Here is a 17,025-nt window from a genome sequence, read left to right as displayed (position 1 = left end):
TATGAGACCATTAGGGTCGAGGAAGGGGGTGAGTTTCTGTAATTGTGCAGAACATATTGAGCCTTTGTTCAATAATTTAATATCCGCACTGAAATGGAGTTTTTGCACTAGTTTAAAAATTGTCACTTCCGCTAGATTTAATTCACTGAGTTTTAAGTGTCCAGAGAGTTTGTTTTTAGACCTGGAATAGTTTATGAATCGTAGTACATAAGCTAGCACACGGGTTAGTTTCAACCAAGATGAATATTTAGACAATAAGTCCCATTCCGAAGGGGCGACTGTTGCACTAAGTACACTAAGAGGAGTTTCTTTAATTTCGTCCGTGGGAGTGAGTTCAGACGGCGAAAAACATGAGGGGGGCCAGTTGGCCGCAGGGAGCTGTAACCATGGTGGGCCAGTCCACCATAAGGGATGGTCAATGAGAGATGAGGCTAGAATTCCTCGTGAGGCACAATCAGCGGGGTTTTCCGTCCCTTTTATGTGCCGCCACTGATAACTGGGAATGATTTCTTGCACTTGGGCTACACGATTAGCCACAAAGGTCTTTAGTCTGTATGGAGGGGTTTGTAGCCAAGTAAGAACTACAGATGAGTCACTCCACAATACAGTGGTATTCGTAGTAAGAGAGTTAAATTGTTTTTCACAATAATGCACTAGTTTTGATAAGAGGTGAGCTGCACACAATTCCAAGCGGGGTAAAGTTACCTTTTTTAACGGGGCAACACGAGTCTTAGACAATATTTGTTTCACAATGACTGTTTTGTCACTAGATTCACACCGGAAATACACTACCGCGGCATAACCGCATTCCGATGCATCACAGAAACCGTGAAGCTCGATATCAGAGGAGTGAGCGAGCGGAAATGCTCGGGGGATCTTAATTTGACCGAGGTGGTCTTTAGTGTTGCTAGTGAACACATGCCACTTATGTGCGAGATCAGAAGGGAGAGGGTCGTCCCAATCAAGACCTTGAGTCCATAGTAATTGCATGAAGCATTTTGCTACCATGATTAATGGGGACAAAAATCCACAGGGGTCATATAGTTTGGCAATAAAGCTGAGCACGGAGCGCTTAGTCAGCTTTTCAGACGGGGGGTTGAAAGCGTAACAGAAACAGTCTTCTTCAGGAGACCAATGGAGACCTAGGATGGAGTACTGGGGAAGCTGAGCGTCTTGCAGGAAACTTGGAGTCTCTAGATGTTCCGAAGGAAATTTTTCTAGAAGAGCAGAGGAGTTGGAGGCCCACTTGCGAAGTTCAAAGCCACCACGATGTAGAAGTTGGATAAGTTGGTCCTGTAGTTCAAGAGCAGCCTCAACGGAGTCAGCACCCGTGATAATGTCGTCCACGTAGGTGTGATGACGTAGAGAGTGAGAAGCCTGAGGGAAGGCATCACCTTCGTCTTCCGCTAACTGCATTAAAGTTTTAATAGCAAGGTAGGGGGAGCTGTTCATGCCGTAGGTGACGGTAGTAAGTTGAAACGTAGAGATTTCCTTTGAAGGGTCGTCACGCCACATAATCAGTTGAAACTTTTGATCGTCAGGGTGCACTTGTATTTGGCGGTACATTTGCCGAATGTCACATGAAAACACAATTTTATGAGAGCGGAAGTTCAAAATTACGTCACAAATGTCAGTTTGTAATTTACGTCCTGTCAAAAGAATATCGTTTAAGGAGTGACCGGAACTGGTTTTGCTACTGGCATCAAACACTGTCCTTAAATTGGTCGTGCTAGAGTCCTTCAGTACCCCATGATGAGGTAGGAAGTAGTGTGGGTGTATGTCTTCAACAAAATCTAGTTTTGTCATATGGCCGAGAGTTTGATATTCAGACATGAACGTCTTATACAAGTGTGAAAACTGGGGTTGAGCTTTAAATTTCTGCTCAATAGACAACAAGCGCTTTTCAGCAATGGGCCTAGATTGGCCTAGAATGGAGGGGTCCGTCTTGAACGGAAGTCGCACAACATAACGACCTGATTGATCACGAGAGTGTGATTTTTTATAGTATTCATCACAAAGAAGCTCTTCCTGTGACTTAACCTGGAAGTGAGGGGGTTCCTCCTGTTGCCAAAAACGTTGCAGGGAAGAGTGTAGTGAATTATCACTAACAGAGAGAAGAGAGATCGCAAAACCTGACACGGGTTCCGAGTTAGTTGCACAGGGAGCTTTACCCATCAGAATAAAGCCAAGATGAGTACCTATCACATGAGGCATGTGCGTGCCGAGGGAGTAACTTTCATGAGTCCAGAGGAGGGGTAGCAGAGAACTACCTATAAGCACGTCAATGCCACCAGGCAAGTGAAAAGTAGGATCAGCTAGAACATAGGGCTTGATTTTTGTTAGCACTTCCGGTGATATAGGGGAGCGAGGTAAGTCGACGGAAATCTTATCAAGAATATGGAATTGATGGTCAGTGGCTATTACTCGACCTGAGAGAGTTTCAAGATTCAAGTAAGTTGACCCTTTAGTACAGGAAGCCATTTGAGAAAGACCAGATATTTTGAGTTGAGAAGACTGGCGTTTTATATTCAGGAGATTCGCAGCGCGTTCTGAGAGCAGATCACACATACTGCCAGTATCTAGTAGAGCACGAAACACATGAGAGATACCCTGAGGGGAAGTCAACTTGACCAAGGCGGTGCCGAGTAATACAGTATAATTACCCGAAGTCGTACATGAGTTATTTTGGGCAGAATAATTGCTTACATCCGCGACAGTGGCGGAGATAGAGGCTTGTGAATTAACATCACCAGTCTGAGTGTGAGATGGACCTGAAGTGGTCGGGGAAGTTCTTTGACCTTGAGGTCGAAAAGACATCTGAGAGGTTTGATTATTATCACCAAGGTGTAAGAGAGAGTGGTGTCGCTGTTTACATGTGCGACAAGTGAACTGAGAGCGGCATTCTTTGGAGCTATGTTCACCCAAGCAAGAAAAACAACGATTATGTTTTTTAACAATGGCGTGTCGCTCTCGAGGAGATTTATTTTGAAATACGTCACAAGTGTAAACTTTGTGATCATTTTTGTTACAAACAAAACATTTGTTATAGACATGACTATTTTTAGTCTGAGAGCTATGAGAGGGGGGAGCATTAGATCTCGAAGTAGCTAACATGGCTAGGCCTACGTCAGACCGGAAATGCACCTTTTTTGGTATGGTTTTGTGAGGTGAAGGTTGAACGCTTCTGTGGGCCGATGACATGTTATGTATGTTAGCATCTTCTGTCTGCGAACATTCTTGGTTAAGAAATTTTATTATTTCACCAATTTCTGGTAATGAATGAGTAACTGGATCTTCGGTTTGACTGGAACGGAACGATTCAAGTTTTTTACGTAGTTCCTGGTCCATTTTACGCAAAAGGAGTGCGGACAATAGGGGGTTGTTGTCACTAACGTCACAATTTAATGCCTTAAGAGCTTGTGTGTGTTCCGTAAACAGGTTTACAAATTGGCGCAAACCTTTGAGTGAAGTTGCCGTAATGTTTGGCAGGTCCAACAATTGGTTAAGATGCAATGATTGCAATCTTCGATTGTTGTGATATCTGTCACGTAACAATTCATAGGCGACTAGATAATTAGGAGCGGTGAGATTTAAACTCCTTATTAAATTGAGAGGCTCTCCATTTAAGACAGAGAGTAAGTACTGGAATTTCATAACAGAGGATAATGAAGCATTACGGTGGATTGCAGTGTCAAAAAGATTGATAAAACTTGTCCACGTTAATGGATCGCCAGAGAATTTTTGTAAGTCCAGTTTAGGTAATCGTACTTGTGAGCTTGGATGAGTTTCTGAAACAGAAAACGATTCACTGAACGCGGAAGGGGTTTTTGGTGGTTCTGAGGGAACCAGGGTTTCAATCGTAGCTTGAATGTGAGAGAACATGTCTTCAATAGCATCTTGATCATTGGAAAGAGTCTTATCATCGATCCCTTCATCTTCCAGAACGAAGGCACGTTGAAGGTTATTTTCAAATTCACTGCGTTTCTTTTTTATTTCCAACGCGTAAGCGGATAATTTCTTAAGTTGTAATGGTGTTAGAGGGTCGATTTGAGTTGATAATTCATCTACTGTAGCCTTAAGTTTTTCAAAACGTGATTTAATCAGCGCCGTAGAACGGGTGTAGATTGCGGACTTAAAATCAGATGCTTTAGGAGGCATTGTGAAGTATTCACTTGAAAGTATTCACACGAAAATGGAAGTTGTGGGTACACAAAAGGCTTGTAGCTAGGCCTATGAATGGTATTAGCTTAACAATGTAGTAATTAATTGTCCGCTGAATAATATAGAGATAAAATATTATAAATATCTAAAACATATATCCACCTACTTTGTAGCTTAATTGAGGCAAATAGTGAAAAACACTAAGTTATCAACACGTTAAATAGCAATAAAATATTTTTAAATGAGTGTGGCAGGTTTAATTCGATTTTCAAACTATAAATCAACAATTGAGCTTAGTTGAAAGTATTCAAGTACGGTAATAATAATGCACAATAAAACAAGAGATATGATAGAACAAATGAATGAGTCACATGAAAGTTCACCGTTATTTACAAAAATAATAAATGGATCTAAATAAGTTTAATGAGAGTAGGCCTCATTAATGAAACAGTGTAGAATAATCCTTAGTAAACAAGAATTGCAACATAAAGAGTAAGTTATTACCCTAATAAATGAGAAAGGAACATAAAATTATAACCATCAATGAAATATGAATCACAATACAAATACGCTAGCTAACAGTTTTGTTTATATGTACAACACTAGTAATAAGAACCAGTAAAAACGGTTATTTTGAACTATTTATTAAAATGTTAATTGACAAGATAAAATTACCTTAAATATAATATCGCACGTTTGTCAACCAAAATTACAGAGATGAACTAATTTAACTTTACTTCATTTAAAATCAAAATTCAGAAAGCATAAACAATGTTAAATAACAATGACAAATTAGTGTTTATTTAGTATGATATTCAAAAGAGCAATATTGATTCAAAGAATAATAGTAAATACCTAATAATAACCTAATAGTTGGTTATTAATAATATCAATCAACCTTATTACACAATACACCTTAAATGAGAAAATGTAAACAACAACAAACGCCGTAGTGTCGGCCGTCTGCACGCGACTAAATCCCGCAACTAAAACTAAATCCCGTTTTCGGGATAAAAAAGCCAAGTAGGGAAAAATTGTCTACTACTAGAGAGAACAGCAAATTGTACATGATTGTGACCTGCGCAGACGCGCGAGTGGAGAGAGATTGCTACACCACGCCCACGAACGGAACGAACGCGAGCCGATATTTTACCAATATGGCGAAAATTGAAAATTGCAGATCGCTAAAAATATGGTTGATGATGAAAATTGGCTGAAATTAATTACCACAGGACTTTAGACAATGAATCCGGCTCGAAGGACCAAATGTTGGGGGCGTAATGGGTGAAAATGAAAATAATTAATAACTCGAAGGACCAGAACTAATTAATAGTTCAAGAGAAAAATAATTAAATTAGAGAAAATGGCGAATCTGCAATTTGAAGGGCACTGAGGTCCCGAGATGGAATAAAATGTCTTGTGAGGGGCAAATGAGATTAGTTTTAGAGTCTAATTAAAACACACACAAAACTTTAAGGTTGTACCTTGAGTCCAATTATCCAAAGGTGGAGAGTATGGCAGCGGCGTCGTCTATGGTGGAGCGATGGCGGATGGCGGAGTCCTTAGACCGAGTGCTTCTGTTTTGTAGAATTTTGGAGAACGCAACGCACCCAAGTTCATAATCACAAAGAGCTCACTAATACGCGGAAGTCGCGGTGAAAACGTACGGAAAGTCTAGAAGTAATACACGGACGCGCACACACTGTCTTGAGGTTTGAAGAGTCTGAAAGCACTAGATCACAATTTAAGTAATTTAATCACAAACAAAAGGGGGAAATTAAAATGTATATATAGTTAAATGTACTATAGAGGAGAGGGAGGCCAGATATAATTCATCTATAGCCTAAATATACGTTTAAGAGAGGTAAAATGGGCAATTAATGTCCCGAGATACGAGAAACGGAATACACCGTGAGTTATGGACGCCGACCGTGGACAGACAGACGCCGATCGCCGGTTTCACACTTTTAAAAATGCAATTGCGGTTTAGAGGGGTCTAGGAATTCGATGGCCAATAGGAAATGCGATTGAAGCAAACACGGCGTCAGGTGATTCATGGGTATGTAGTACAGGAAAATAGGCCTTACTGTGGCGGGAAATTCGAGCAGGCTTAGCAATCTCATTTGAATATTGAAAGCGGGAGTCTATTTACAATAAATTGTTACTGAGACTAAATAATATTACAATAAATGTGGTGATTTATATACACATTAGCATGATTAATTAACCAGTGACTTAATTAACATAATGATTAATTTCTAAATACTCTAAAAATATGAATACCGAACAAACATTATTTAACCATTTTCGTGACTTTGTTGCCATTTTACGCCAACATCCTACAATTTTATTTCAATTATAATATTTTATTATTAAAAGCAATCATATATACTTGTACAATCAGTAATAAAATTTGCCGCAATCATTCGGGGTCATTGTAAGAAAAAATCTTAAATGTATAACATTTCTTAACCATTTTCATTACTTTGGTGCCATTTTACGCCAACATCCTACACTTTTATTTCAATTATTATATTTTATTATTAAAAGCAACCATATATACTTGTACAATCAGTAATAAAATATGGTGCAATCAATCAAGGTCATGGTAAAAATAATTTGTGAATGTGTCACATTATTTGACCATTTTCGTGGTTTCGGTGCCATTTTACGCCAACATCCTACACTTTTATTTCAATTATTATATTTTATTTTTAAAAGCAACCATATATAATAGTACAATCAATAATAAAATTTGGTGCAATCATTCGGGGTAATGGTAAAAATAATTTGTGAATGTGTCACATTATTTTACCATTTTCGTGGTATCGGTGCCATTTTACGCCAACATCCTACACTTTTATTTCAATTATTATATTTTATTATTAAAAGCAACCATATAGACTTGTACAATCAGTAATAAAATTTGGTGCAATCATTCGGGGTCATGGTTAGAAAAAATCTTAAATGTATAACATTTAATTTAACTATTTTCGTGACTTTGTTGCCATTTTACGCCAACATCCTACACTTTTATTTCAATTATTATATTTTATTATTAAAAGCAATCATATATACTTGTACAATCAGTAATAAAATTTGGTGCAGTCATTCGGGGTCATTGTAAGAAAAAATCTTAAATGTATAACATTTCTTAACCATTTTCATTACTTTGGTGCCATTTTACGCCAACATCCTACACTTTTATTTCAATTATTATATTTTATTATTAAAAGCAACCATATATACTTGTACAATTAGTAATAAAATATGGTGCAATCAATCAAGGTCATGGTACGAAGAATTTGTGAGTTTGTCACATTATTTGACCGTTTTCGTGGTTTTCGACGGCATTTTCGCCAACATCCTGCACTTTAATTTCAATTATCATATTTTTTTATTAAAATTAATCATCTATACTAGTATAATCAGTAATAAAATTTGGTGCAATCAATCGGGGTCATGATAAGAAAAATAGTAATCTTGTCAAATTATTTTACCATTTTTCTGGTTTCAGCGCCCTTTTCGCTAAGGTCCTACTCTTTTTTTCAATTTTCATACCTTATTAAGAGCAATCATGTTTCTTTATATAATCAATAATAAAATTTGGTTCAGTTTAAATAGGTCCAAGGTAAATACATATTTTGTTATTGATCACATTATTGCGTAGTTTTTACCACCAGTCAAGATTACTTATATTTATGTTTTTATATTATTTTAATAATTACAAAGTAATTCTTATAATTAAATAGGTTATAACCCTTAAAGCTTAGAGTTTTAGAAAATATAAAGTACGGGAATCGGAGGTCTACTTGTGCAAAGCACTGACTACTTCGTAGGGGTAAACTCAAATGTCTGGTGGAGGGGGAAACTTTGGAGGGATGACAGCTGGTGATAGCTATCTTCACGGCCGTCAGTTGTTTGCCCAGTCCAGATAATATTAATTCATCCTGCACATAAATAAATTCGCCTTGTTTCTAGATTATTGTCGGTTGCTAATCCCAATAACAACTCAGCTTTAAAGTATGGGAAAGAGAAAGGATACCAGCACAGAGGAGGAAGCAATGTTAGGTAGGTCTATAGCAATATGTTTATTATGCTACCCTAGTCTAGCCTATACTGTATTGACTTAGACATTCATTTGATGTTCATTAACATTTGAAAAGTTTGTAATATTAAGTCAAGGTTATGAGGGAGTATACATATAAGTATAGTTAAATCTAACTTACAAACTTGTTCACCTCGTTGTAAACACCTTAGGCTAGTATAATCAAAATCTTAGGAATAACTGTTTGATCGCCCGAAGCCATGTAACCGATCGTTTGTAGGCTACCCCTAACCACAATGAAAATAACATTGTCTTAGATTCTAAAAACTGATTGTAGTTACAGTTCTGTATAAGTTAGAATCCACACCAAAGTCTAATAAAATGAAATCTTGAATTGATTTAAGTTAGGCCTAGTTCTGTGCCAATAACTGATTGATCCATTCCACAATAGCTGTAGTAAGAGAATTTGCTCTAGACAACTATTACAGTAACTAACACGTTTATGCGACACCGCGATCATTGCCACGAACCGAGGTATCCAATTTAATCTTTCATGTAGACCGGCTGTCACTTGGTTAACAGTAACACGCAGACCACGGGTGAAAACCTGTTATATTTAACAGTGATCATTTACTTTTTAATACGCTGCAATCGTGTTTGTCAATAATATATTCTTGTTTTTTTAAATATTTTTTATATCCTTTTGTATGTCGCATATTTGCGACGCCCGGTCTATAGTGAAGACAATAAGTTAGTGAAAATTATTAGGATTTTTCTTTAAATAGGTAGCTCATATATAAGTTATATGCACCATATATAAGTTATATGCACCATATATAAGTTATATGCACCATATATAAGTTATATGCACCATATATTTTGATATATTTTTATATTGCTTCAACAGATAACAATTTAAAGTGAATTAACACTGAAAACTACTTTTGGAAATACATAGGTCTCCACATTTGGTTTCTGAACGTTTCAAACAATTCAACAAACAATCCTACCAACTTGTTTATACTTTTTTACATTTTTTTGCGACCTTAGCTTGCCCTTCATCCCCAAGTCCAGTTTCCCAGCGTCATTTGCCTATTGGGTCTGGTTATGATTGGAGTGTCTAATCAAATTCTATCACCACCCTTATAATGTCTCTACTGTCTTGTGAGTTAACAGTACTATATTATAAGTGTATGCATGTTTCAAGAGTGTTATTAGACATAGCCTACCGTAGAACCTCTTTAATCCGAACCCCCGTATTCCGAAAGTCCACTAATCCGAACACATCATTGAACTGTACTCTATACACAGTACAGTATTTATTTATTGTATACGTACGCACCGTAATTGTTTCTATTGTAATTTACAGTACTGTTTATTTACTATGTTTATCTGTATTAAATAAACACTGTATTTTACTTTATAAAGCATTTTTTTCACTCTTCTTGTAAGAATTAAGACCCATTTTTTAGCCACATTTTAGCTATTGTTATGTAAAAACAACAATATGTTCTGTAATCCGAAATATTTAATAATCCGAACTACCCCCGGTCCCAAATAGTTTGGATTAAAGAGGTTCTACTATATTTTTATTTACTTTCTGTAAATTTAGTAACATTAACAAGTGTTGATGAAGAAGTTTCCTAACTTATTTATAAATTTATTGAGGCTACCTTCTATGAATCAACCTAAAGCAATATTTTGTGTATAGTTTAGTAAGCCTGTTATTAATAACAGATTTAACACGTTCGCTACTGCAATAGTACGAAATTTTCCATTCACATTGACCAGCGACGCATATATGCGACGGCTAGTCACATTAAAATAGACTGCCGACGCATATTTGCGTTGGGGTTCTAATGTTATTAAAATGCTTATATTTTTGTAGTAGTCTATTTGAAGGCTCTGAATTCCCTCCAGTGGTCTACAGAGATGTCTGACGCACAACTGCGTCGCTTGGTCTGTGGATATGATGATTGGTGACATCATAAAATAGTTGGAAAAACTGGTCTTTACTTTTCTGCATCACTGTATGTATGTATGCAGTATGTATGCTGCATTATTCTATGTAGCTTTTATATTTGTTCAGTTATAAACTGTTCTTGAATAATCTGTTTATTTCTTTAGCCTACTTACTTTCACCTTAAAACACAAAAAATGAACTGTCGCATATATGCGACGTTTAGTCTATTTCAAGAAAAATATGATAATTTTCACTATTGTCTTCGCTGTAGACTGGGCGTCGCAAATATGCGACATTACAAAAGGTTATTAAAATACAAATAAACAAGAATAATTTATTTACAAACACGATTGTAGCGTGTATTACAATGTAAATGATCACTGTTTTATAGGTTTTCACCCGTGGTCTGTGTGTACTGTTATCCAAGTGACAGTCGGTCTATGTGTAAGATTCAAATGTATACCTCGGTCTGTGGCAAAGACCGCGGCGTCGCATATATGCGACGCTCAGTAGCGAACGTGTTAATAGGCCTAAGTTATTGCATAATTGTGTGGTTTAAATGCACTCATGTACATGGTTTCAGAAGGTGACTTTATATCAATGGCTGTAAAGAAACACAAGAAACATAAACACAAAAAGCATAAGAAGAAAAAATCTGAGTTAGATTCTGAATCCAAGGTAGATCTTTTGAAGTTGGGCCTTATCAGTGCTAATGAAGACGATCCAGATACATTAAGGTGATAGTCAATGTTACATAGGCCTATAGTGTTATAAATTTCCTTAATTTACACAACCAACCATCTGTAGCAAAAAAGTTTTCAGTTACATGTATTATTCAGTTATTGCTAAAGAAATTATACGCACATTGAAACTTTGGTGCTGGTTGAACGCTGAACTGTCACATCTAGGATCCACCAGCTATGTCAGCTGCCACCCAAAACAGCCTTTTTGAGAACCAATTTAGAAGTACAGTAGACCTCTAACCATCTGAATCGCTTACAGAAAGAATTTTAAACCAGTAACGAGAATCGTTATTAAAGAAGGCAAAAAGGCTGTGATTGCAGCAAAATAAAAAATCACTCTGCGTTCACAGAAATATCGTCACCGTTTTTCGCATTTTAGGCTACATCTTCCGCGGTCTTGTAGACATCATCATCGTCTCCCGCAGTCGTGGAAACATGATCATAGAGGTAAGAAAGGACCATGAGGTCCTGAGTTCGCCTCAATAAAGAAGCATTTTAATTCATTTCATCATCGTTTTCCATGATAGCCAAAAAATGTTGAATATATCTCATGGCCGTGTAGACATACCGTACCATCATTGTCTCCTGCGGTTGAAGAAAAACTTAATCAACCTCTGCAATGGTGGCAAAATCTTGAATTTTGTTATTAAAAAATCTACGCAGACACATTTCGCGATCGCAATAGTAAAAGGACGTGGTTCAACTCGGCCTATTTTCTGAAAATTACCACAAATTCTGGACTTTCCAAATGTGGTGGTTTAGTCCCAAATGATAAGATTGCAGTTCTATTGTAGGCCTATAGGTTTGATGAAAATTATATTAGCCTGGAAATTAGTTGAAAATATTTTCTTCACAAGAAATACATTGGGTTTTTGATGGCCTGTGGGGCAAAGCTTGAGGACTTTTATTACAGGAATTTGTGAAAGGGGGCGTCTACAAAAACAATATACTTAACTTCAACACCTCGTTTGTAAAAATCCGTCCATTTTTAACGGAGGAGTGGTGTTTTGTAGAAATCGCCTTCACGTATTATATATAAGGATGGGGCTGTAGTGAAATGCAGTAGTATGAGTGTTAATAAAGATACCTGGGCCCAATATATCTTCCACTAACCACTACTAAATCTTACAATTTCCTGTCGTGGTTCAAACTCTATTGGGAAGAAGCTAACTACTTTGTCAAAGTGCACAATAATACCTTAGCTGCATATCACAGCCAGCTTTTATGTTGTTTAATATATCTATTAATATATATTAATAGGCAAGCATGTTTCTTTAAAACCTTTTTTCTCAGCTCGTGTGCATCGTAGGGAAAATCTACGCATACTGTTAGAAAGCTATTTTCCTGTAGGTGTGCAGAATCCCTTTATAAATTAAAATAGGCTCAAAAATAAGCACAAAAAATGAATTTAAAATTTTGAAAAATTTAACATGGATATTATGAGTTGCCATGATGGTGACGAAATAACAAGGAAATATAAACAGAAAATCAAAACAAATGGAAGAAACTCCAATCACATGTTCTATTCAAAGTGTGGAATGAAAATAAAGTCTGTACATTAAATATTTTTTGTCGAGTTTCGACCACTGGACGACCTCTAGTATCTAATTAATACATAGTGAACAGAGAAATAATTATGTAAATGGACTTATTCTGATTCGTAACACTAACTAGATGTACCTTAACGTGAATTCAAATATTAATTGCACAAATTTGGAACATTGATCACCAGACCACGACCATTTGGTAAACCTAATAAATTAGATAGTAAATTGCTAATTCATGGCCCTAGCCCTTCACCTACCCCTGCACCTTACCCCTGCTATATCATCTACTCATTCTAATAGGACTCATCCAAAATGTAGATGAACTCCGTCGTCTGTTTGTGCGGGTGGATCCTTGGCTGCGCGCGCACCTAGCCTAGTTGCGTCACGTGACCTTACGCGTTGGACTTGTCTCTTGTAGCGGACTGACTGTTTACCAAGAATATTAGCTGCTGAAGTGTTAGGAAATACTGTAATGTAGATTGGTGTTGAGCGTGGAAAGCATTAGGAATCAAATTGGGCATGAAAGTGGACCTGAATTTATATACGAATGGGGTGGCGAGGGGCGTGGTACGTTAAAGTCTAAGTTGGTTAACGTCGTACATGCAGCAAGAACAGCTGGAGAGCTGAGTGTCTAGGCAGAGCGCGTACTTCAGCTTATCACTCTCAATACCTCGTCGTCGACTTTGACCTTGGCAACAATAGCTTCTTAGAAACTGGTTTAGACAACCGAACCATTTCTTGGATAGTTAAATGTATAGACCTCGACTATAACCCTGGATTGTCGACAAAAAACACGCTTGTTCCTTGTGTAATTAAAACGAGAATGAAACAGTTTCACACTTTGTTGCTAGTTGCCCTGTGTTCAATGACTTGCGACTCTTGTATTTTGGGAAACCTTTGAATGGAAAGGATTGGCGGGGTTTTGGAAGCTTTTTTATTAAATTGCATGGAAAGGTAGATGGGAGTTAGTTAAGTAATTTAATTTTGAAAATTTTATATCTATAAACAATCTATGTGTACCTATTAACATTGTGTAAACCATTTTGTTATAGCCTATTTATATCTTTAATAAATGATAGAATAAAATATATATGTAGCCAATGTGTGATTATATTTTGTGTTTTGTTTTTAGTGCTCTGTAAATTCATTATATGGGACAAAAATATAAATTATATATTTGTCAGATATAAACATATATGTAGGATATATAGGACCTACCGTACCTAGATATAAAAAATTTACTGTATGCCAATCCAGCAGACGGTCGTTTGACCATTGTTGTATGTGTGCTATGGAGCAAAATTACTGTATTTTATGTCATATTCATAGTAAGTAATAATCAATATAGCACTTTTTCTAATACTCTGATTGTGATTTCAAATAAATATAGATCAAAAGTAGGCATATAACTATTAACCTAGATATATAAAGTTGAGTTTGTACATTTTTATTACACCTTTTTTTATCTAGTTGAGTACATTTTTAAATAGCCCATGTTTAAATTACTTCATTATCTATCTATACTACTTATTTGTTGTAAATACTGTTGTTCATAACATAACCTTAATTTTTAGCATATCAGCTACTGCATCAAAGCCCGCGTCAACATCTACCTCACCTTCCAAAAGTAGTTCCAAAAAAAAGAAGAAAGGTAAGGAGAGTGCAACATCAAGTGAAGAGGAAAGATGGTTAGATGCTATAGAATCTGGAAAATTAGAAGAGGTAAGTAACTTTAACAGAACATAAGCTTAGATTAGTACAATGTCCAATTATTTCTAGAAGTTAACTGCAAACAGAGCAACTTCATTGATTGACAATTTATGCACAATACTAAGTGAAAATGTCATGTTTTTTTCTTTGATTTTGACCTACATCTTGATGCTTGTCAATTTCCAAACTTAATTACAAATTTTTGGTGGTGCTATTCGAGGGAACGGCAGATTCTTATTGCTTGGCTTTTTTTATTGGAGCTACACTCAGGGCCATTGTCAGTTTTAAGTGTTTTAACAGTCCTTTATAAAATCACCTGGCCTACGGTATGCACGGTATGAAGATGATTATGATGTCCCCGTGATGGCGCGGGACTTGAAAGGGGACGTGAAGATTTCGCCACGATCGCGAAACACAATGATGATATTTTAACAAATTGCAATCGTGCTAGGTGTTCAGTGTATTGTCCGGATCTCAGGATAACGAGTCTTAGCATTCATGTGGATGTTCAAGATATTTCCGAAATCGTGGTAGACGATGATAGTGTCTTGACACTTATGGGGTTGTTCAGAATTTTGTCGCCATTGCCAAAGACGATTATAATGTCTTGGTGTTCACGGGAGATGCACTCAACTGGACTGGAGTGGATATACTGCAACACATTCTGAAATCTGAAGTAAGCAAAATATCCTTTATTGAGTCGAGTGTGACTGCTTTCTCAAATTAAAAGCTACTAAAGTGTAAGTGTACTTGCAGGGTTAAGTAAGTTACGAGGGGAAATACATAAATTTGTCAATTTTTGGCAGTTAAGTAATTATTTGGTAAGAGTGTAGGCCAGGCCTACCCAATAGTTAAAAATTGTTATGTCCGAGGGGGGGGATCCGCCACTGGTAATCACAAATTGTTAGTGCAAAGTATGACCTTTGACAGCTGGTTGACATTTCCAAATATGTATTCATGTCCACTTTATAAAGAATTTCAGTTTATTTCATGTTCTTTTGTTCCTAAAAAGTAGCCTACATCTCCTTCCAAAGGAAGTCACACCCTCATTCTAAGTCTTGGGATGTGTTATCATCAGGTAGATGACGAATTGAAAAAGATAAAGCCTAAGGATCCTAAGCTGATGACTGCAAGGCAAAGAGCAATGTTGGAGCGAAAAACCACAGATAAAGAGCCTGGCTCCAGTGGAGAACAGCTATTGGCACTGCCCACTGGTGAGTACTGTAACACTAGCAACTTAACTGGATGGTCGTAAGGAGGTGGCAAGATTTTAGTCAGTGACTTTGAGAAAAGAGGGACAGTTAAACTGCTGAGAAGCCCCCATGGATTAGGAAAGTCATATATAATATTTTTGTACAAGTCATCAAACAAATACAGTAGTGCCCCTCATATGGGTGAAAAGATTTGGGTAAATTCAAAAAATAATTCAATAGACAATTAATCTTTAGGCTATTTACACATTCATTAGGAATAGTAGTAGCGTCAATTTACAATTTTTTCTAAATATGTGGTTGAGGTGTTGTTTAGTCAAAGATCTGTTGATAGTATTCTTTTAAAGAGTAAAAAGGTTGATTAATGAATAATGAGCCATTGATGCAAAACTGGTTTGAGGTCATCTTCTGTCTTGCCTCTTAGATCTGGAGGTAGCCTGTTGAAGATTTTCATTCCTGCGTAAGAAGGTTTCTTTTCAAACTGTGCCGTGCGATGTTGTGGAAGGTTGTACTGCATGGTGTTTCTCAGGTTGTGTTGGTGCATTTCGCCACGCCTTGTAAGGTTATTTCTTACTGCAAATAACACAACTTCCTGTATGTAGACTGTAGAGTGCTACAATGGTAAGTACTTTGAGTGACCTGAATGTTTCCCTGCAGCTGTCGAGTCTATGGAGTCCTGCAGTTATTCTGACTGGCTTTTTTTGTTTTGTGAGAACTCTTTGCATGTTAGTGGCAGAGGCTCCACCCCATGCTACAAGTCCATACCTCATGTGCGACTCGAAAAGTGCAAAGTATGCTACTTTTGTTATGATATAATCTTTTGCATTTTTTATATGTTTAAGAGCATAGATGCTTGAACTTAATTTTTTACATAAATTGTCCACATGAGGGGTCCAGGTTAAATTCTTGTCGAATGTGATGCCCAAAAACTTAGCTTTATCTTCCACTTCTACATCTTGAAGTTGTGGCACTTCTTGAGATTTACGGCCAAAAGCTATTTGAGTTGTTTTAGACATGTTTACTGCGAGATCATTGTTGTAGCAGTATTGGTAGGCCATACTGAGTGACACGTAGGATTTTACTTCTAGATTTTCAGCTAGTGGTTCATTAAACACTAAGGTTGTGTCATCAGCATACAGTAGACTCCCTCTTATCCGGACTCCTCGGGACCGAGGCCAGTACGGATAACGGTTTTCCGGTTAAACCGACGTCCCCAAAAACCCGTTAAAACGGACCGTTTAAATGCATACCGTATAAGCCAATAATGATTATTACGTAAGAACAGTAAAACTAGACACTTTATGATAACTACTGTAAACACAAAACTCTAGAAAACATGTTGAGGCGGTAAATTTTAAATATTTAACAAACAAACAACCATTACAATTCATGATATGTGCAAGATGTATTATTTATTGCATTTCCTAGTGACCAACTTCCAAGAATCCAAGTCGTCAACAACATCTGTCCCTCTCCCCCTCTTTCCATTGTTTGTTTTGGCTTCCTCTCCCCCAACACTCGTGACTAGCAGTGTCCCTGTCATTGAACCCTCTCCCACTACAGTCTCGCCCATTCTACTGTACCCCATTGCCTTACGAAAATATGGTTTACGTTTTATTTAACACAACATGAAAACAAACAT

General features: G+C 36.9%; 1 protein-coding gene across 2 annotated transcripts in view; it reads left to right on the top strand.

Annotated features, from left to right (window-relative positions):
* Positions 1-17,025, top strand: part of LOC129004942 (INO80 complex subunit B-like) — a 58,905-nt gene that overhangs the window by 12,762 nt on the left and 29,118 nt on the right. Inside the window, exons 2-5 of one of the 2 annotated variants that reach the window (XM_054433662.1) lie at positions 8,143-8,232; positions 10,756-10,909; positions 14,037-14,184; positions 15,251-15,386. In XM_054433662.1, coding sequence (XP_054289637.1) covers positions 8,187-8,232; positions 10,756-10,909; positions 14,037-14,184; positions 15,251-15,386 — 484 coding nt within the window. In that variant the 5' untranslated portion in view covers positions 8,143-8,186. Of the gene's footprint in view, positions 1-8,055; positions 8,233-10,755; positions 10,910-14,036; positions 14,185-15,250; positions 15,387-17,025 lie in introns of those variants that run through there. The other variant, XM_054433663.1, reaches the window with a different exon arrangement.

The sequence above is a fragment of the Macrosteles quadrilineatus genome, unplaced genomic scaffold (genome assembly GCF_028750875.1).
Source record: "Macrosteles quadrilineatus isolate MER2022 unplaced genomic scaffold, UCM_ALF_1.0 Scaffold_13__1_contigs__length_4303367, whole genome shotgun sequence".
Lineage (NCBI taxonomy): Eukaryota > Metazoa > Arthropoda > Insecta > Hemiptera > Cicadellidae > Macrosteles > Macrosteles quadrilineatus.
Note: the sequence above shows the minus strand (reverse complement) of the source record. Positions and strands in the feature narration are given on the sequence as shown.